The 23,576-nt window shown below is 47.4% G+C and overlaps 1 protein-coding gene across 1 annotated transcript in view; it reads right to left on the reverse strand.

Moving 5' to 3' along the window:
- Nucleotides 1-23,576, reverse strand: part of LOC147711539 (uncharacterized) — a 91,545-nt gene that overhangs the window by 36,751 nt on the left and 31,218 nt on the right. The window contains exon 2 of the mRNA XM_086919500.1: nucleotides 6,426-6,541. Coding sequence (XP_086775626.1) covers nucleotides 6,426-6,541 — 116 coding nt within the window. The remainder of the gene's footprint in view (nucleotides 1-6,425; nucleotides 6,542-23,576) is intronic.

Genomic DNA, 23,576 nt, shown 5'->3' on the forward strand with positions numbered 1-23,576 from the left:
ATATGGACCGGTCGAACTCTTGAAATATCCTCATCCAAGGATACTCGATATTCCAGCCTACCCTTGCGGGTGACTGGAATATTGAGTCCTGAGAGGGCGATACCAGACCTCCTACATTCTATTCCCAAGGTACAGTGCTGACTAAACCCTTAGAGAGAATTCTTAAACAGATCCTTGGCAACAAAAACATACTTAACTTAAACTGCTACTTACTTACTCCTTCCCACGTATTAGGCTTAGGTCAGGTACACCGGGGTAGGCGTATTTTAGAAGCACCAGTTGAGCACGTTAGCTTATGTATATATGTATATATATTTTATCCATTTTAAAGTGTCTTATGGCTAACAAACCATATCAATGCTTTTACAGTATTATTTCGTAATACTACTTTTACTGTACGCACTTTACGTTATAACAAGTCTTGCAATTGTGGCAATTCATTTCTCTTGCATGAGAAGGAAGACAGCTCAATAAATAATATCTTTTATTGAAAACGCCAGTCTCTCTATTCTCTGCACCCTGGTGAAATTAAATCTGCACAACTGACTGAGTGAAATAGCTGTCTATTGTTTCACACGACTCTAGAGATTGACTCTTATTCTGAGGGAGCAAAGTTGTCATGTTTATGTGGTTGTCGGAAGCTGAATCCCTTCTTGTCTGAGCCAGGGAAGCTGATCACTTCCTATTCAGTCAAGAAAGTTTCCAGTGACCTCTGAGCTAGCTGGCGCAAACCTAAATTAAGTCTAACATAGTCAGTAGAGACCTAGAAGACCTCAGTCCTACGTCTAAACTGCTGATTATGTTATTCCAATGCGCAGGGCCTATAGGGAAAATAGGAACTACACTACACCACATGATTTCCATCTTTTGGGGTTCCAGCCAGAGTACTACATGGACAAGTGCATGCCAATGGAGTGCTCAGTCTCTTGCTCGTATTTTGAGAAATTCAGCTCTTATCTGGAGAGGGTTTTCATGCAGGTGACTGGGCACCACTGGGTATTGCACTATTTGGATGACTTCCTGTTGTTAGGGGTGCCAGGGTCCCAGGAGTATGACAGAACTTTAGAAGCATTTTGCGCACTCATACGCGAGTTTGGGATCACCGTGGCGCCAGGAAAGACAGTGGGACCAGTCACACAAATTCCTAAGGCGCAGCCAGGAACTTGAGCATGCCACACATATGGCAGTTGTGCAGGACCCCGGGACACGTTTCCTGTGGGGGCGGGGTCGGCAAGGCAGTAAGGCCGTGACGCAGTCGGCACCCACCCCCACTTGGGCAATGATTAGTTCAACAGTCATGTGCTGGGGATTTGGTAGGGCCAAGCGAAGCTGGGGAGTGGTGGTGTTGGCTGATAGGCGTACATTTGGTGGATTTTGTTGGTAGTTGGAAATTATAAGCCTACATTCTATAGGGATTGTGACTCCTGCATAAGCACAGTGTCTGGCTGAAGAATTCCCCATGGTACCCAGGAGGTCCAAACCCAAGCACGTGAGCGGGGGGCTGCGCCACAACGGTTGCAAAGCCCAGGGGTCCCAGGGCCTTCATCCCTGGTAGGGGATCCCAGCCAGAGGGGGGATTGGGCCATCTCCAGGGAATGGGCTAGAGCCAGTGGTAGTAATCCCCCCAGGGGGCGCTGGGGGCCCCAGTCAGGCAGGCACATCGGGGTTCCCAGTTTAGAAGGGGCACCGACCCAACCAGTGGTGCCCCTTGTAGGCCCCCGGCAGTTGGTGTGCCTGGACAACCAGATATGGTGGCCAGTCTAGCGGCAGTACTCCCTTGGTTAGCCAAAGCGGGACAGGGATTCCTTCTGTAGGCAGTGGTGTCTTACTAGCTGAAGCATATGCAGTAGAAAGGGCTAGAAAATTGGTGGCACAAGTGGAGGTGGCTAAGCAGGGTGTGCCACAATCAGTTGAAATGGGTCTACCGGTGTCAGTTGTTGGGGTTAGGAGCGGGGCTGGGCAGAACAGCGCAGAGAGCGACAAGAGCGGCCCTGCGCCTCTCAAAGCTGGCACATCTACAGGGACTGAGCACGCTAAGATGCAAGCTGGCACAATTTGAGGTACGGTGCAAGTGTTACCAAGTTTAGGTTTGGGGGAGCTGCGCTCATCCTGAGATCATCTAGGGAGACACCTTTCAAAGGAGGTGAAGGAGCAAATCTGGACGGGGGAATATGTGAACATGTTTTCCTTACTAGTTAATAAGGATGAGAAAGAGGAGGCTAAAAAGATGAGGGAATGGGCTCAGCCAAGCAATTGGGGCAATTGGCCCACCAGGAAAAAGATTGATGAAACGTTGGTTAATTAGATAAAGGCAATGTGGGGTAATAGTTTAATGTTCGGAATTGCGGTAATAAAAAATTATGAAATTATGCAATTTACCCAGGCGTATTTTCAGTTTTATCCAGACCTAATTTTACGAAGTACTCCTGAAGGCAAACAAAACCCTACGTTTAAGGACTGATTAACTGGTTAAAATGTGTCAAAATTTTTCAGTCCATTACGTTGGAGCAGTGGCCTACACTTGGGCCTTAATTGCGTTCTAACAGATAAAAATGTTTTTGCATTTATGGTATTTGCGGGGTCTTGTTGCAAAGATTACAATAAGCCTTTCAGTTTGAAGAAGTATCCAACCCTAACATGCTTATGGACCAAAATGGCATTCATTTTTTGCTAAGATACAGAACTTTGAAGAAGGGTGAAGTGTGGGTCAGTACTTTCTGTCCTCACCTGCAGAAGGGGATAAGAATGGGGCTTGTTGTGTCTTCAGTAAGAGAACATGCATACGACCAGCAGGTACATGCAAGCTTAAACACAACTGAGGGATCCTTCTGTGGAACAGCAGGGCACCCATAGTTTTGGTGGTTTAAAACTTTTTTAAGCGAAAGAGAGATAAAAGTGAGGTGAAGTGTGAGATTGGCTCAAAAGCACTCTCATCCATGGCATTACATGCATTGACCCCATAGCTAAATTCATACCCAAAATCTGATATTGAAAGGCAACTGTACTGTGGTATTTGATATAGTTTTAGTATCCCTGCTGCAGGATTACATGGTACTAGGCTTTATAAAAACCCAACAACGGCTACTATTCAACAAGGATGTGGCAAGGAAAAAGATAGAGAAGGAAAGACTGTTAGGCCAGGTGCCAGGCCCATTCAGGAAGCCTCCTTTGGAGAATTTTGTTTGTTCACCCCTTGGGGTAGTCCAGAAGAAAAATCCGGGTGAGTTCAGGCTCGTGTGCAACCTCTCTGCCCCAAGAAGTGGGTCAGTGAAGGATGCTATAGTCTCCACTTTATGTTGTGTGAAGTACACATCTTTAGACCGGGTATAGAAAATTGAGGTCTTGCGTAGGAAGACCTTGTGGGGAAAGCAAATGGAGTCAGCCATATTCTTACTGCCATTTCACTCAGGTGACTTTCACCTTTTTGGCTTCTAGTTCGAGGGGGTTTATTTTATGAAAGATACCCGCCAATGGGATGCTTTGAATCCTGTGCTTTTTGTTAAACAATTCAGCTCTTTTCTGGAGTGGGTGATAAGAAAGTACAACCTCATGTAATCATTGCCATTAATATCAATGCTTTGTAACACATGTTTGGCTTAACTTGCGCTGATATATACATAGCCGAGTTTTAATGTCGTACTTGTATTCATTTGAAGTGGTCACTTTCTTTAATATGCCTGCTAATATACTTGCTAGGTGTCATGATTTTTGCATACAAATGTTGCACATTTGTACATTTACGTAGTAAAGAATAGCTTTGCTTCCAAAGTATGATTTTCAGAAAATAGTTTGTTCAGCAGTATGTTTATGTATCACTATCTATGTGTCGGGGGCTCGTCTCATTCTTCTTGTGAGAAGATCCTTCCTCCTGTGCATTAGTCAGTTTTGTTGAAGTAACAGTTTTTATTAAGTGCTAATGGTCCATTTGACTTCTATTGGGACTACAGTCTAATACAGTGTAATTTGAATAGAATTTAGCATTATATGTTCCAATATGATATTGACGTGAGCCGATGAGCCCATGAGCCCATGCATTGATTTTACAATTGTCATTTGCTGCGTTTGCTTGGCTGCACACTATTATTGCAATAAAAAGCATGCTAGACTTTTGGACCCTGGTGTGTTGTGTTTTATTTTACAGTATTTAGGCAGATGGTGAAGTCCAACTTGGTCATTCACTACCTGGACGATTTTCTTTATTTTTGCATCTGAAGGGCTCTAACAGGTTATAAAATGTATACATTCTTATATAAGGCATATGGAAAGAGTTAGGTTATGGCTGTTTGTTTTTCTGGAGACTGATATCAATTGCTTGAAAGGGGAGTGCAGTCAGCAATAGGAGATGTCTCCAGCTTCCAGCGACTCAGCATCTTGTCTCCAGTCAAGGAAAGTGATGCTCCACTGACTCAAGGTGCTGGTGTTCCAGTTGAATTTTGCCTTCTTTAGATTTGTCACCCAGTTGTGGTCTGGTCTGAAGGAGAGGCATCACAGGACTCGCCTATCAGCAGAGTTGAAAGTGAACCCCAGGATCTGGCTAGCTTTCCAAGAGAACTCGAATGGCAAAGGCTTTGACAGCCTCCATGAAGCCAAGTCAGGAATGTGGCCTGTACACTGATACACCAGGCAGTGTTGGATTTTCAGTCATGTGTGGGTCAGAGTGATACTCTCAGCAATGTCCACAGCCAGGTACGGCTTTGGGCATGGGTGTCTTGGGCCCAGGCCCAGGGCACCAAACATTCAGAGGGGGCAGCACAGAGCTGCCTGACAATGTCTTGGAAGCAGCAATTCGTCCAATCTTGGTCTCAATCGGTTCCCTTAAAGACTTTGAAATCAGCCCTTAATTTACCTCAGCGTAATTATTAGCACCCCCTTTAAACCCCTGCCCTCCTCCCATCTCCTGACACCTCCTGCCATCAATGCCCCCCAGTCCCTACAACAAACACCAAATTTTCATTCTGCCAAATGTGCTTTCCTGGTCAATCCATTTTAGGGCCAGCCTGGTCCACAGCAATGGTTTGAGGAGGGGGAGTAGTTAGAAACATTACCTTCCTTCAGTTGTTCCCCTTCTTTGTGACTCCACATGTCTGTACCAACCGCTTCCATAGCCAATCTGTCATATTCCGATCAGATAGCATGTCAGTGGTGGAATCCATTAATCCACAGCATTTCAAGTACAAAACTATGCTAAGCTTTCTTAAGAGGATTGAGGGTATCTGTCCGGAGGATAATATATTGTTTAGAGCTGAACATGTTTCATGTATCTTAAATAATACAGCTAATGCCTTATCTCCTTTTAAGTTTCAGGAATTCTGGCATTTCCATCCCAGGAATGCATATCCCACTGAACATAACTGTGGATCGATAGCCTCAGCCTCATCACTTATGAACCCTTGGGGAACGAGAGGTTATGAATCAACCTAAACTGCCCTGGTTCTTTTCTTCAGGACCATGCTCAAAGGAGAATACTCAAAGACCTCAAGGGGTGGGGAGGAGAAGGGGGTTGGCTATCTTACCCAAAGCATTCTCTTTCTTTATTTGCTTGAATACCACTTCTTGATGCATACAGGCTGAGAGTAAATTGTTACAATGAAGAATGGGAGCAACTCTGAGTGCGGGAATCCTAGAACCTGAAGAAAAACCCAGATTCAACAACTTTGCAGTGTCTTTGCTCAAATACAAGTTCAGCCATGGAATCAGCCTGGTGATCTTGACCAGGGTGGCTAATGCAAAACTAGTTGGGATGCTTAATTACCTCTTTTCCTTAATCTTTCAACTTTTTGTTACATTTGATTTCTGGGTGGGACGGATGGCCTCAAAAGGAGCAAATGTGCATGCATTTACAGAATCCTGCTGAGCGCGTGCATACCTTCCTTTTGAAGGCCCAACACGACCCATGCCTATCCCCTACATGTTGCTGGCGAAACAAAAGCTTCAAGGGAGTCTTTTTATTAACGCTCTCTAGTCATTCATTGACTACTGTCACCCTATGTACAAATCCTCTACTTTTGCCCACCTAAAGTCCCGGTCATAATCTAACCAAGCAGTACCCCCATACACATGATGTCCTTTCAATTTCTCATTAGAAGGAAATATCATTGAGGTCACAATCTCTGGCTCCTTCTCTAGCATAACAGACATGCATACATTAAACCAGAATAACCAATTTTTTATTTTCTCCTCAACCATGGGTTTCTTGTCCTTCGATGAAGTATCTTTACCATCTTTATCTTTTGTTCTGCACTCCCTTCTTTTAGCTCTTATCAAAGAAAACATATCAACAAACTCCCCTTTCCATATTTTCTCTTTCACATCGACTGACACGTGTCAAGCCAACTTCTCCGGTCTGGATAGCAAAGTGTCCTGTCCCCCACAAGCAGAAGTAGAAGCCAAATCCACTTTCTCCCCACCCTGGTCAGCTTTCTTACCTGATTCTGCCCTCGAACGCTCCTTTACAACTGATGGCTGGTAGTTGCCTGATCCCTTGTCATGAGCGCTCGCCTTCTCCCCAAGGCATGTCATACCAATGGCCTCCAGCCTGTTCCTTAAGGTCCGCAATGGCTATCATAATGTCATTGGATGAGGCCCAGAGAGCAGTTGGCGGGGTGGAGCTACGTGTCCACAGGAGTTTCCAGCTTGGTCAACAACTAAGCCACTGAAATCAAATCCTGAAAGGTAGCATCCAGTGAGTCCATGGTTGCTCATGGGAAGAGGGGGTCAGGTGCTCCTGGGTAAGCAGCACGATGCATGGCAGGGAGGTAGACTGCGGTGGGGCTGATACAGGAGAATTCACAATCTTGTTCTGGGGTTGATAACTGTGAAGCCCGCTGTCCCTGAAACCAGGACTAGGAGTGCCTGCCCATGTCCGCTACGGCAGCATACGCCCCCAGGGACTCAGTCATATTCTGTAGGGGATTATTAGGGTTGTGCACACCCTGTAGGGAAACAGCAGGAATAGGGTGCATTTGAGTAGTAGTTTAGCCCTCCACCCCACCCTCAAAACTATGCTGTTGCATTTCGGGGCCAAAGTGGACCACAGGGATCGACGCTGTTGGGGAATCGGTTATAACTAGTGTAGGGGCGGGTACTGCCTCACCCAAAGTATCTGTGGTGGCTCGTGCCAGCTTTTTTACCCTCTGCTACACCAGTGGAAAGGCAGCCCAGGGGGGAACATGGAACCGTTGTGGGAAGTTTACCACCATGCAGTCTTCCTACCGCTCTGACTCTGACTCAGAAACTTCTGTGCCCCCCTCATTCTTAATGTCTCATTAATGGTGCTTAGGTATTTTATTCGAGAAATGATTTGACCGAAATAATTAATTAAATAAAGAATGGTAGTTTTATTGTAAAACTACATTTGGATAATAGGAGCGCTTGGCAGCAGGCAAAAAACAAAACAGACGGACAACTGAGTGATAAAGAACACCAATTTAATAATATGTTTTATTTAGATCGAATAAAGTGATTTATTGATTGACATTTAATGTTAGGCAACTACAAAAACAAGCACAGCATGGATGGGAAGTTAAGTCAAGACTGCTAAATTGGGAGTTCAATAGATTATCACAGGAGATAGTCCAGAAAGATGCTTAGAACAGATGTGTACTGTAAAAACACGGGTTGACCCAATAAGTCACTGGGACCTGGGTAGATAAGTGATGCAAACAAAGTGGTCCCAGATACTAAAGCAAATAGATCATAAATGAAAAAATATTTGAATAAATTCAAAGAGAATATTACAACATTGTTTTTATTCACAACGTGTACCATAAAAACTATTCATAAAATGCATCAATAATTAATCGCAATTAGTGCCCCTAATAAGATGGAAAGGGAAGGGTAATGGTTGGAAAGTGAAAAGACTGGATAAGTAATGAGACAATGGTCACTATGACCTCAATAAAACTAACTGCGATTAATTCCCAGTGCTGGCGGGGAGGGGCTGCGTGCGGCGCCGCGGTGCTCGTGACGAGCTCGGCTCGTCATGCAGCACGGTGGCGCTGTGCTCATGACGAGCTGAGCTCGTCATGACCACGTTCGTTTAATGGAACGCCCAGCACAGCAGGGCAGTCATGACGAGCTTGCGGACTTACAGAAAAACTCTGCAAGATTCTGCAGAAATCCACCAACGGGCAGATAATATGCAGTTCTCACTGCTGGAACTGCAATTTAGCACCGGTATCACAAGCATCACTGAAAATCAGTGTGAACTGCATCATGTGTTGAGCAAGAGCGTGCAACCATTCACGATGATTTTGCTGCTGTGCAAATCTACTCCAATGGCAGCCCTCTGATCATGACTGCTCGAGAATGCCAGTGACCACCCACATTAGTAAATCGCACTTGAGGATGCCAAATCAAGCTTGTGCTCACCACTCATATATTCTTCCAACCCACAGATGTTTTGTGCGTGCATTCACATTTTGGAGTGCATGTACACATTTACTTTTGCACATTGGAGCACATGCACACGTTTACTATTCAAAAGTCAACTCAACACAATTTGTAGAAGGGGGCACAAGGAGAATCATTGTTCGTAGTCTTGAGGTGACCGCCCCTTGCTCAGTGGTCCCCAAGAACTTTCACATGAGGGGAGTCATCTTTCAACCCCTCGAGCACCATTGTTCTGCACCTCTAGAGTCTTGCTTGCAGCCTGAAATCCTCTTCACTACGCTACCGAGCTGGACGGCAGCACCTGGGGCAACATCATACGCCTGCACTTCATCACTCAACGCTTACATAACCCACAAGATCATTAAGTTCCAACTTGCACTCCTGATTGTTTAATTTTGCAACAAGTAGACTGGGGAAGGTCATCTTCACATTAATTTTCTCTTTGAACAGTCCAGAAAGTACAAAAAAGGAATGTGATCTGAACAACCCAAAAAGTTCCCAGGGTAAGGCAGAAAGATGTAGGAAATCAGGGCACTACCTGAGAGGTATGTAAGCATTCCTGTCCTGTGGGGAAACATCCTTTACGACGCAACTTTTACCATGCAGTGCCTTTACAATGCAGGTTTTTCAACGCAAGTCATTACAACGAATTGCGCTGGGGGGCACTCTAGGATAGGTAATAGTTTAATTTACTATCCAACACCTTCCCTACTATCCACGGGGACTGGAGTTGAAATAGTAAATTAAACTATTCACTATCCTGCACCCCTCAACGCAAGTCGTTGTAACGACTTGCGTTGAAAAACCTGCATTGTAAAGTCATGCGTGGTAAAGGCATGCGTTCTAACAATGTACATCCGTCCTGTAGGACACTTATGATACTTTGCATTGCCTGAAGTCTTTTTACATCACAGTGATTCTTCTTGTTGGTGTTCTTATAGGTGAAAGAGCAAATAGTTATTTTTAGTGTCATTGTTAGTTTATTGTTTATTCTCAAACCCCCTTTCACTGTGGTTACTCTTCTTTCTACTGAATGCCGCGAGGTGCACCTCACCCCAACATTTCTTGGTTGTATGATGGAACAACACTGTAAAAACAGTGCATGCCTTTACAATGTATTTTTTACCCACTTTTTTTGCATGCATACGCTTTTACTTCACATGTGTTTAACACGTATTATTAATCTAATTGAGGTAAGTATTAGTAAGATATGTGCGGTGCTTGCGGAGTCCCACTACGTTGAATTACGCAGAGTTATTAAAAAACTCAGTGGAATTCCGCAGAGTTCCGCAAGCCGGTGGAGTTTTGCTCTGCTACCCCGAAGTAGCCAGCCTAAAGTCAAGAGACGTGACATAGCGCTGCCAGGACGCTAATATATATTATGCTGCACACATGGTGAGCTTTTGTTCAACAGTTTGTACATTATATATCATGATTGAGAATGGGTGCATAAATGCATTTTTTTACAATAACACAACTGTTATAGTACACACTGTGAAATGCCTGTGAATCAGCATGGCAGTGCATCATAGGTGTAATACAGTATATGCCCACAAGGTGTCAGGCCAGTGAGTGGAGCTAATAGGACAGACCCTCCTCCCACCTAATAGTGTTCATGACTAATAAGCAAATGCTATCGGACGTACAGGACTTTATATACAACACAGCTGACCTGTATGAACAACAGCTCACAATGGAATCTGATTCTGTACGCCTTCGATAAAAAACTGAATTTGTTTGACATGTAAAGCAAAGGCGACGAGTGAGTTACTTATTCTCTCACCTGGTAGCGCCTCAACCATTGCCAGTACAAAGCCACGCAGTCGTCTCTCACTCACTCACTCAACCCGGACCCGAAGCAGCGAGGACTGGAATCCGGCAGCAGCAGTGATCTTCGGGCACCCTGGGGACAGGAGTGTAGAGGACTGGGTAGAAGAGGCGGCAGGGTCCTCCTATTGCATGGTGGAGCCTCATGCAGTGGGGGCAGCAGAATGCCAGCTGACTTGTGCCTTTTGGGGATCCCTTGGATTATTAGGGACTAGAGGCCTGGCCAATGTGTGTGGGACCGATCAGAGTGCAGATCCTCCAGTGGAAGATGGAAGACCCACCCTCAAAGGCAGCCAAGAAGGCTTGACAACAGTGCTGGGAAAGTCTGGAGCAACATTTCAACTTGTAAATTAGGGTGAGCAGTGAGCAAGCCGGTAACTCCGCTCCACTGGCGGTTGACGAAGTTTTGGGGCCTAACTAGGTGCTCCAAGCGGAGTAGGGAAAACTCTGTGAACTCCACCCGCGGAGTGAAGTTTGCTACCCAGTGTTAATTATAACAATGTTTAATACGTATCATAAATGAATACAAATATTATTATAATTAAAATACCAAACTATGGGCCTGATTATGATGGAGGTCGGACTTTTGTCCGACCGCCATCCTTTTGGGAATGGGACCGCACAACTAGCTGTCGGTGGTCTCGCTACAGGAATTACACTGCGACCGCCTTCAAGACGGTCACACTGTGTATATTTTGTATTGTGGTGTGTGCAATGGGCTGCAGCACACGCCGCAATACAAAATAAAAAAACATATTTTGCATATTCCTGTATTATGTGGCAGGCACCATGCCCCCCAGGGCCACATCAAAGGGCCAGGGGGAAGGGGGGCGGCTACGGGCCCCCAAGTCTCTTTCTGACTGGTTTTTCCATGGCCGGTTAACCGCCATGAATCGGCCGGCGGAAAAGTACATTGTAATCCCTATAGCGGTGCTTGAGCAGGCACTGCCAGCATTTTAGGGATTGCAGTCCCTCCGACGGTCCATCGGATCCATGGCAGTCGGTCTCTCCGCCTGCCATCATCATGTGGTGGAAAGCAAAGCAGGGTCCCAAGGCGGTTGGACCGCCACAGACAGCCTGAGCAGAAACTGCCACCATTGTAGGGATTGCAGTCCCTCCAGCGGTCCGTCGGATCCATGGCAGTCTATCTCCCCGCCCGCCATCAACATGTGGTGGATAGTCAAGCAGGGTCCGATGGCAGTGGGACTGCCACAGACAGCCTGACGGTGGCTGTCCAACCACCATCATAATCACGGCCTATATTCTCAAAATAATAACCAATAAATATAATCATATTTACATTGAAACATCACAACACCTTCGGGGTGCAGGATGTGAATTACCTCGCCCCTGGGCTGTGTCCGTTAATATGACACCGTCCCAGGTGAGCTTCGGCCCTTTGCCTACACGAGAACTGGCTGGGTTGGATCTAGCTGACATGGGACACCCGTAGAGGAGGGGGCACCCATTAACGGTTTACGTACCACGCCAGTAACAGTCACGCCGAGTGCTTAGTGACCTCCCCCTGGACTACAGACTGTATTAGCACATCAATGTGTTTGGACGACAATATGTTCCGCTGTCGACCTTTTGGTATTGTAATATTAATAAGTTTGTTAACAGTGATGGTTGATATTTTTTCAGTATTTGCTGTTCCTTTACTTGATCATACTGTGCGTGCTTGCCTTCCGATGACAATTGTGGATGTGCCATTTGGTGGGGCGATGTGTGGGCTGCTGGTGGGGGTGGGCGGGGGGCGGGGGGTGGGGAGTTTTTGGAGGTGTCATGGCTGAGATCAGAGTATGCACGTGGAACGTGCGTGGGATGCACACACCGTCACGGCGCTATCAAATCTATTCATACCTTAAAAGACATCACATGCACATAGCCTTATTGCAGGAAACCCATTTGACCGGCCCTGAGACACAGAAGCTACATCGTAGGTGGAGGGGGCAGTTGTACGCTACAGGGTATTCAGCTTATGCGAGAGGCGCGCTGGTCTGGGTACGTCCCGGCATCCCATTTGCGCTTTTACATTGCAGGGTGGACCCAGAGGGCAGAAATTTGGTGGTGCACGGTAGACTTGACGACCGCCTGGTTGTCCTTGCATCCCTTTACGCCCCTAATACTGAACAGGGCGCCTTTTTTACACGGCTGTCGACAGTGCTGGCACCCTGGCATGGAATGCCCCTGTTGCTAGGAGGAGACTATAACTGTGTTTTGGATATAACCCTTGACAGCTCCTTCCCGCCTTTAGCTAGCGCGCCGGTAACAGTGGCCACGAGAGCACTCACGAGCTGGGCAACACAATGGGATCTGCATGATGCCTGGCGAAACCGGAACCCACACACCAAGGTTTACTCCTATTATTCAGGTGCGCATACACTACATGTCAGACTAGACAGGTTTATGCTGACCAGCTACCTACTTCCCCACATCACAGATACATATTACATGGGTGGTACTCACTCAGATCATAATCCGCACGTCCTGGAATTGAGATGGGAATGCCCTCATCCCCGATACCTACTTGGAGGCTTCATCCTGATCTGCTCTTAGATGCCCCTTTCCGTGAGGCACTTTCAGCTCGCATTTTTCAGTATTTCGAGGAGAATAGCGGCACTGCCTCTACTCCGCAAATCGAATGGGATGCCTTTAAGGTCGTCGCCAGAGGCCACTGCCTGGGCACGCAGGCTGGCATGCAGAAGCATTTAGAAGGAGAGCTGAAGCGCATTGAAGCTAGGCTGTGGAGAGAGGAGCAGGGGATGGTGGATGGAGATGAGGGACCGTTATTAGCGGCCAGAGAGGCGCATGCCCGCCTGCTTTATAGGCTTAAGAACCTGAACTATATGGCCCACTCAGCGCGCACCCATCCCTCTGGGAACAAACCAGGCAAGCTGTTGGTGTGGTTAATTAGACAGGATGCCCGGACCACCCCAGTGATGTCACTCTGCACCAATCAAGGCACCATAGTATACACCTAGAAGGCCATACATGACGCCTTTGTAGATCATTACACTGATCTTTATTGGTCCCGATTGCAGGCCTCGCCTGCTGATTTGGCAGAATATCTCTCTGTTTTGCCTTTCCCAGAAGTAGATGATGCGCAACGAGATGAGCTTGGTGCGCCGTTGACGGTGGAGGAGTTACGAGTGGCCATTTTCTCTCTCTCTAATGGAAAATCCCCAGGGCCAGATGGGTTGCCCGCTGAATTTTATAAAGCTTATTCCATCATTCTGATTCCAGAACTGTTACGGATATATGAGGCGGCATTTGCCGACGCTGCCTTACCACCTACACTGAACGATGCCCACCTGGTCTCCCTCCCGAAGCCTGACAGAGACGAAACCCAGCTGGGATCGTATCCCCCTTTAGCTCTCCTCAACACGGACTACAAGATCCTGGCCTCCGCTTTAGCGCAGCGCTTGGCCCCCCTTGTGACCGCCCTTGACCACTCGGACCAGAATGCCTTTGTCCCAACCCGCAGCAACTCGTATAACATCCACCGGTTATTTAGGGTGCAGAGCGTTGCATTAAACCAATGACCTCACTCTGGGTGTCTAGTGTTTGACCTGGAGAAGGCATTTTACTCTGTAGAGTGGCCTTACCTAGTGTCGGTGCTGTAGAAATACGGTTTAGGGGACGATTACATCAACATGGTGGAGCTTCTGTATCAGCGACCCACTGTCCGGGTCCGCACGGGTAAGTTGTTTTCTGACCCTATCAGGGTGCACAGGGGAACCCGGCAAGGATGCCCCTTGTCCCCTTTAATTTTTTCACTGATGATGGAACCCTTGGCGGCGCTACTGCGGGCCTCTGGCGAGGAGTGGGGCATCCCCTTAGCTGATGGCTTACATGCGGTGTCGCTATACGCTGATGACCTACTGCTATACATCAGGGATCTGACCCACTTTCCGCCGGCACTCACAGCCATCTTCCGTACATTTGGGGAAATGTCCGGACTCAGGGTCAACTGGATTAAATTCGGCATATATGCATTCAATGATGCCACACCCGAATGTGTCATCAAAGTCCAAGACGAACAGCTTGTTTGGTACTCAACCATGTACCGTTACCTGGGGATACGGGTGTACCGAGACCACACTCATGTTCTAGAGGGCAACCTGATAAGAGCGATTTCCTCCTTGCGGGCGCAGATGACGTTCTGGCAGACGCTCCCTCTGAATGTGCCCAGTCTAATTACATTAAGGAAAATGATAGCGCTACCCAAATTATTGTACTTTTATGCTAGCCTCCCGGTCTATGTTCCCACGCGTATATTTTGCGAGCTAGAGACCTTAACTTGGAGCTTGATTTGGAGCGCGGGACGACCCAGAGTGGCTCTGAGGACACTTTATGCGTCCCCGGAGGCTGGGGGCCTGGTAGTTCCCAACCAGGAGCTCTACTATCTAGCTGCGCAGCTGCAATGGGTGACCTACTGGTTGAGCGGGAAGAATCTGGACGACACGGCCACAGACGCCACGATGCAGACACGTGCATAGGTGCAAGTAATGTTTCACCCTTTAGCTAAGGTCCGCTGCCCAAACCAGCTACACCTGGCAGTAGCACCGAGGTGTTATGTGAGGAGTCTGAAGCTGGCCAATTCCATGAAACCGTATGCCTCGAATCTGCCCCTGCTAGGGACGCCCAGGGATGATGGAGCATTCACAGAGGCGGCGCTGACTAGTTGGGTACAGGCTGAGGAAGATACTGTTGGAGACCTGTTCACGGAGGGGACACTAAGCCCGTTCGAGGCGCTTGTCGCCGACACGGGCCTTCCTGCAGGACAATTTTTAACACACGCAGCAATCATACGCACACTGACACAGGCCTGGGGCGACCTTTCAGATGAACCGCCAATCCACTTGCTAGTACAATACATGCATGTGATGGGGAGAGGGTCTCATGTGGTGCATTGGCTGGCGCAGGCCCTACTACTCCACACTGAACTTCCCACCCAGCGCTTGAGAGACAGATGGGCGGCAGACAGGAGCCGGGTCTGGACAGATAAGGAATGGGAAATGGTGCTGGCTAGCGCCCTTAACGTCCCACGCAATTCCCGCTTTAAGATCATCCAATATTACATTGTGCACCGAGCATATATGTCCCAGGACAAGATTAACCGTTATTTTGGACTCGTCACGTCGGCATGCCCGAGATGCGGGCTAGTTGACGCTGGCTTCTTACACATGCTCTGGTCCTGTCCCTCACATTATATATCATGATTGAGAATGGGTGCATAAATGCATTTTTTGCAATAACACAAATGTTATAGTACACACTGTGAAATGCCTGTGAATCAGCATGGCAGTGCATCATAGGTGTAATACAGTATATGCCCACAAGGTGTCAGGCCAGTGAGTGGAGCTAATAGGACAGACCCTCCTCCCACCTAATAGTGTTCATGACTAATAAGCAAATGCTATCGGACGTACAGGACTTTATATACAACACAGCTGACCTGTATGAACAACAGCTCACAATGGAATCTGATTCTGTACGCCTTCGATAAAAAACTGAATTTGTTTGACATGTAAAGCAAAGGCGACGAGTGAGTTACTTATTCTCTCACCTAGTAGCGCCTCAACCATTGCCAGTACAAAGCCACGCAGTCGTCTCTCACTCACTCACTCAACCCGGACCCGAAGTATTTCGAGGAGAATAGCGGCACTGCCTCTACTCCGCAAATCGAATGGGATGCCTTTAAGGTCGTCGCCAGAGGCCACTGCCTGGGCACGCAGGCTGGCATGCAGAAGCATTTAGAAGGAGAGCTGAAGCGCATTGAGGCTAGGCTGTGGAGAGAGGAGCAGGGGATGGTGGATGGAGATGAGGGACCGTTATTAGCGGCCAGAGAGGCGCATGCCTGCCTGCTTGATAGGCTTAAGAACCTGAACTATATGGCCCACTCAGCGCGCACCCATCCCTCTGGGAACAAACCAGGCAAGCTGTTGGTGTGGTTAATTAGACCGGATGCCCGGACCACCCCAGTGATGTCACTCTGCACCAATCAAGGCACCATAGTATACACCTAGAAGGCTATCCATGACGCCTTTGTAGATCATTACACTGATCTTTATTGGTCCCGATTGCAGGCCTCGCCTGCTGATTTGGCAGAATATCTCGCTGTTTTGCCTTTGCCAGAAGTAGATGATGCGCAACGAGATGAGATTGGTGCGCCGTTGACGGTGGAGGAGTTACGAGTGGCCATTTTCTCTCTCTCTAATGGAAAATCCCCAGGGCCAGATGGGTTGCCCGCTGAATTTTATAAAGCTTATTCCATCATTCTGATTCCAGAACTGTTACGGATATATGAGGCGGCATTTGCCGATACTGCCTTACCACCTACACTGAACGATGCCCACCTGGTCTCCCTCCCGAAGCCTGATAGAGACGAAACACAGCTGGGATCGTATCCCCCTTTAGCTCTCCTCAACACGGACTACAAGATCCTGGCCTCCGCTTTAGCGCAGCGCTTGGCCCCCCTTGTGACCGCCCTTGACCACTCGGACCAGAATGCCTTTGTCCCAACCCGCAGCAACTCGTATAACATCCACCGGTTATTTAGGGTGCAGAGCGTTGCCATAAACCAATGGCCTCACTCTGGGTGTCTAGTGCTTGACCTGGAGAAGGCATTTTACTCTGTAGAGTGGCCTTACCTAGTGTCGGTGCTGTAGAAATACGGTTTAGGGGACGATTACATCAACATGGTGGAGCTTCTGTATCAGCGACCCACTATCCGGGTCCGCACGGGTAAGTTGTTTTCTGACCCTATCAGGGTGCACAGGGGAACCCGGTAAGGATGCCCCTTGTCCCCTTTTTTTTCTCACTGATGATGGAACCCTTGGCGGCGCTACTTGGGCCTCTGGCGAGGAGTGGGGCATCCCCTTAGCTGATGGCTTACATGCGGTGTCGCTATACGCTGATGACCTACTGCTATACATCAGGGATCTGATCCACTTTCCACCGGCACTCACAGCCATCTTCCGTACATTTGGGGAAATGTCTGGACTCAGGGTCAACTGGATTAAATTCGGCATATATGCATTCAATGATGCCACACCCGAATGTGTCATCAAAGTCCAAGACGAACAGCTTGTTTGGTACTCAACCATGTACCGTTACCTGGGGATACGGGTGTACCGAGACCACACTCATGTTCTAGAGGGCAACCTGATAAGAGCGATTTCCTCCTTGCGGGCGCAGATGACGTTCTGGCAGACGCTCCCTCTGAATGTGCCCAGTCTAATTACATTAAGGAAAATGATAGCGCTACCCAAATTATTGTACTTTTATGCTAACCTCCCGGTCTATGTTCCCACGCGTATATTTCGCGAGCTTCACCCTTTAGCTAAGGTCCGCTGCCCAAACCAGCTACACCTGGCAGTAGCACCAAGGTGTTATGTGAGGAGTCTGAAGCTGACCAATTCCATGAAACCATATGCCTCGAATCTGCCCCTGCTAGGGATGCCCAGGGATGATGGAGCGTTCACAGAGGCGGCGCTGACTAGTTGGGTACAGGCTGAGGTAGATACTGTTGGAGACCTGTTCACGAAGGGGACACTAAGCCCGTTCGAGGCGCTTGTCGCCGACACGGGCCTTCCTGCAGGACAATTTTTAAGACACGCAGCAATCATACGCACACTGACACAGGCCTGGGGCGACCTTTCAGATGAACCGCCAATCCACTTGCTAGTACAATACATGCATGTGATGGGGAGAGGGTCTCATGTGATGCATTGGCTGGCGCAGGCCCTACTACTCCACACTCAACTTCCCACCCAGCGCTTGAGAGACAGATGAGCGGCAGACAGGAGCCGGGTCTGGACAGATAAGGAATGGGAAATGGTGCTGGCTAGCGCCGTTAACGTCCCACGCAATTCCCGCTTTAAGATCATCCAATATTACATTGTGCACCGAGCATATATGTCCCCGGACAAGATTAACCGTTATTTTGGACTCGTCACGTCGGCATGCCCGAGATGCGGGCTAGTTGACGCTGGCTTCTTACACATGCTCTGGTCCTGTCCCTCGCTACATGCTTACTGACGTGCGGTGTCAGCCTTACTGGCTGCGAGCGTAGGTGGGGATTTACAATGCACATGGGAAGCATGCTTATTAGGCCTCTGCAAACGGACAAAGCTGACCCGAGTCCATAATAGGTTCTGCAACCTTGGTTTCATAACAGCGAAACGGCTTATCGCCAAGCGCTGGAAGGGCAGCGATCCTCCCCACGTGACACAATGGCGCGACTCCTTCTATAATTGGGCGAGAGCTGAAAGCTTGACCCTACACAAGGAGGAGACGGCGGGGCTTCGCGCGTACCCCATATCCCAGGCCTAGGACGACGCACTGGTTGCTTTCCACCGCGCATGCCTCCAACACGGAGTCCCTTAGATACACCTCCCTTAGTGGCATTTTGGCAGGTGACACTAACACTGGACATAATGTTCCTGTTTTACAGTTCTTGAATTAGCAAGTAAAATGCTTCGGATATCAACCTGCAAATGTGCCTATATTTAAGGCCCGCTACGCTGGTAGGATGTGCAGGCCCAATTGTATCGACGCCCTGACTTGGCGAATACTTGCTTGATTTTTCCTTAAGAAATGTGACGACGAAGGTACTCCCCTGTGCGGATATTATTGGCTAGAGTGGACTATGCGGCTGGGGAGACCGCGATATTGTGAATATTGTTCACCCTTTGATTTAAAAGATTACTAAGTAGCCAACTGGCACGATTGTCGCAGGGGTGCTGCTTTCAATTGTATGATGCTTTCCTTATTATTTACATGCAATCATGCCCCTTGCCAGACCGCTTGCGCCTCCTTCTTTTTCCTGATGTATATGTTTACAACTGTATAACTGATTGGCGACTGTTGAACAGCAAGATATGACAACGTGACGAACTTTTGTTGCCAGCGCATGTCATTTTGTGCAATCATGAGTTCTTTTCTCCTGGCTCTTTTCACGATATAGACACAGTGTACGTTTCATACTATGTTATACAATATAAATGTAAAAATGCAATAAAAGATATTCAAACAAAAAAAATGGGTGAACACTGATCATGCTTGTGAGCCATGACATAGGACTGTCTCACTGATTGTGGTCGTGTTGGACTGGGATGGGCACTCAAAGCACTGCCTTCATATTGGTGTAAGGCTACTGCATTTCCAGGAGTTATGCATGCAAGAGAGTGGTGGTGGAAGTATATTGTGTAGTAATAAGTAGAAGTGAACACTCCTTTTTACCTACATCAATGAAGTGAGGCCTACAGGCTCACTCATGTAAAGTTCAAATGCTGCATGCTTAACTCACCCTTGGCCTACATCAAGTTAGGCAGTAGCACTGTGCAGCATGTGTGTGTGTTGTGTGCACTTGCTGGATGTATGTGTGCCTAAAACTGATACAAAAAACAAAAAGCACCTGTCTGCTTTATATGGACTAAACCTTCACATGTTTGGGAAAACGTTATATTTTGCTATATAACCCCCCTCCCCCACCAGGGTTTCCCCTCGGTGACATCCTTCATCATTGGTTCCATCCCGTTACGCTGCAGAAAGGGGAGTGCTACGTTGGAGCACTTATAGTTGTATATAAATGATGAAAACAAATGAACAAATGGGAATGGAGTCTTTTGGGAAATAAAAATCCTTGCCTCGTAGGATTTTTTTTTATTCATTCGGACCTCTATGTCCACCATCTGGAAGTACATAAGATCTTATGCCCACTAAACCCATATCACAAACACATACAATTGTGGAAGAGGTATATCGATTACGTCTTGGTCATCTGGGAGGGCAATGAAGCCACAGCAAGAAACTTCCTAGTTTGGTTTATAAGATGCAAAATGAGATTTTCAAGTTCACCCACACTATGAGCAAGGAAGAGCTTGTTTTCCTCGACCTGAATATCATCCCTGACCAAGGAACGCTTAGGACCACTACACATGAGAAACCTACAGCCAAATGTTGTCAACTCTTATATGACAATTTTCATCTTCGCCCTCTTAGAGAAAACCTCCCCTTTGCCCAGTTTCTTAGACTGAGAAGGAACTGCTCCAAACTCAGAGACTACAAAATCACAAGCAGATCGTTTGCCAACCAAATCAAGGATTGTCACGAGCTGTGGAACAGGCGCACAACAACAACAGGGAAGCCCTGTTGGACATTCCCCCTCCGAAAGAAAAAGAGGAGAGACCTACTTGCATCATTACTTTCTACATAGCCTCTTATCAAGTGAGCAAGATTATCAACAGACACTGGCACACTTTCAATAACGGCAGCTTACAGTTCCCCAAACCCATGGTCTCCCATTGACGAGGACAAAGCCTTTGGGATATGTTAGTACATACAGGTCTCCGCATATCTATCACAGACAGAGTGCAAAACTCAAGGTACAATATCCCCCATTATGAGGCACTATCCATTTGGTGGATGTAGTGTCTGCCACCTCACAGAGGTCACAAAAACAGTCTCATTCAACAACAACACAACATGGGATTTGAGAAAATTCACCAACTGCAATTCACAAAGGGTGGTGTATTTGATAACTTGCCCCTGCAATTTACACTATGTAAGAATGACGACAGAAAAGATAAAAACTAGGTCTGCGAACATTGTAGCAATCTCAGGTGGGTTCGGGCAATAGCAAAAATGTTGACTCACTACATTGAAAAAGGACATACAGTATAGAACTATTGATGGGTGATCCTAGAACAGGTGAACTATGAGTCCCAGCTGTTCGAAAAAGAACAATGATCGGTGTTCAGACAAAAACCACATATTGAGGGCCTGAAGGACAATATTCTGTGGGATCAATTTACTTCCTAACGATTTCCCCATTTGATCTAATATCACTACCAAACGTCTCTGAGTTTGAAAAATAAAATGAGGACAAATAAACCCTTTCCTTATATGTTCAGTACCTACTATATACCATCATGGCAGTCTCCAGAATACCCAACCTTCATTGCACCAACACCTCTTTGCTCTACCAATACCTGTAGAAAATAAGAAGTATTGATGTACATAAGCAACGTTCATTTCCCTTTTTCCCACTCCCCTCCCTGCACGCACCATGAAATATTGTAAAGCATTGACTGCATCCCTCAGCCCGCAAAGGCCTGTACCCATGTGTACATGACAGCCATTTTAGGCACCTTGGCCTCTTGCCCACTCATTAGAATCACTGGCTTCCCTCCTGCGCGCATCTGAGCACCCCCCCCCCTCTCCCACTCTCACATACATAGACCATGAAACCCAGCACTCTGCGCGACCCTGCTATGAAAGGCAACCCTCCTGCTTGACCCAGGCACCCCCCCCCCTCCTTCTCCTCATATGAGCAAGTCATAAACCCTCTTCTTTCGCAAAGCCCTGTCCTTGAGAGTCACGGCCGCGCCTGACCAGCACCTCCTTCCCTTCCATGAATGCCCCTCTATTGACGAGCCCTCCCTCCGCGCTCGATTGTCCACACGGGCATGAATACCACTCCTTTGATGACCCCTTCCCCCGAGTTCGGCTGACCACACATGTCCGAGGCCATCGCCTAAGCCAGGAGATACCATTTACTGCCCTTATTGTATGCCTAGCCACCCCACCCCCTGGGCCATGATCAGGCGCACACATCCTACGACACACTCAGTTGCACGATCGCCCTTCCTTCTTATCAGCAGGTCAAGGGTCCCCATTGTGAACGTATGTGGAGTAGGATCATCACGAGGATTATAGGAATGTTTTCCTTTTGCGACACACTGACCTGATTGTATCATCAAATGTTCTGCAAATGTATAAAAGCCAGAGTCTCAAGCTCACTTGTTAGAGCACCTCCCGAAAGACACTGTGTTTCGTGTCCGAAATGACTGGCTCTCCTCATGAGAAATAAACTCTGTTCTTGATTCCTGCTCCCAGCGCCCGTCTCTTTATTTGGTAAATTATTCGGAATGGAAACTAAGAGGCGGTTTGCGCCAGCAGCCTGGGCATTGATAGAATTATGGGCTCACTTTCAACAATTGGCGTCCCAACGCGGGGTCCATCAGTGACATAGGGTTCGGTAAGAGAGATCCAGACGAAGAAGTGAACGTCGAAAATGATCGGAGTATACCTGCCTTGAGAGGGCCCTAGCCCGGCTGCCGATCGACAGAACTTCACCAATTCTGAACGGACCTCTCTTGAGTGACCTATTGTCCTGACTGGAATCCCACAGGAATGCTACATGGAGTAAGAGAACGATCGGGCGCTGGAGGAGGGAGTCGAAGAACTGTCCGTATGGTCCGGTCCGGGTAAGATTAAGTAGGGTGTTTTTACGCCTGATTGGTAGGGTGGTTCTATCCACCTGATTGATTGATTGATTGTATTGAAATCGGTATTTGTATACTGATATTGTATTGGTTGGTATTGGTTCATTTAGCTTTGAGGGCTACTTGACATATTGGTTCTCTTTTGAGAACGAGACATTCTCTGTTTGCAAACAGCGGCGAATAGGAACGTCGTCCCTCTTTGCAGATAGAGAAGGGTAGGTAATGCAGACTTTTGTCCCCGTTGTAATCCGTCATGCCTACTTTTCTCCCCACTGATTGTTTGAAGTCGATTAATAATCGATTGTTGCTCTTTGAGATCTTCCCTGTCTACAAACTGAGACGAGTAGAAACATTCTGTCTTCCTTTTTGGATAGCGAAGGGCAGGTAATGCAGACATTTGTCCCCGTTGTAATCCGTCATGCCTGTTTTTCTCCCCACTGATTGGTTGGTTGCCTGGACATTGTTGTTCCAGGAATTGTTTCGTTTGAGGTATTTTCTATTTGCAAACAACGTGAAATAGAAACACTCTGTCTAGTCTTTGCAAGTAGAAAAGGGTAGGTTATGCCCCTTTGTGAATTCGTCAGTCCTACCCACTCCCCACTGGTTGGTTATTGTGGGGTAGCTCGCATAGTCCGCCCAGGAGACTACTCTTATGGAGGACATATGCTCTCTACTCATGGGCCATTTAATAGAAATAGACCGACTGGTCCGTCCAGGAGGCTACCCTAGTAAGTGGAAGTACATCGCTCGGTCTGTCCAGGATGATACCCTAATGAAGGAATATATGTTCCCCTTTTGATCGATAATCTCGTTCCACCCCGGACCATTTATTGGAGGGGACTCGTCTGGTCCGTCCAGATGTACCCCCCCCTAGTGAAAAGGACACATAAAATTATGAAGTGATCACCGTTCCCTACTAACAGAAAGCTTTAGCTCGAAACACGCTAAGGAAGAGAAAGAAAAATAAAAAGAAATCAGGCTAAGTCAGTAACCCCCTGATGAGCTTTTGACTTCACCAAAAATAAGAAACATTAGAAATAATTCGTAATAAGAAATGTAAAA

Source organism: Lissotriton vulgaris, chromosome 5, assembly GCF_964263255.1.
Source record: "Lissotriton vulgaris chromosome 5, aLisVul1.2, whole genome shotgun sequence".
In the NCBI taxonomy this organism is placed as follows: Eukaryota; Metazoa; Chordata; class Amphibia; order Caudata; family Salamandridae; genus Lissotriton; species Lissotriton vulgaris.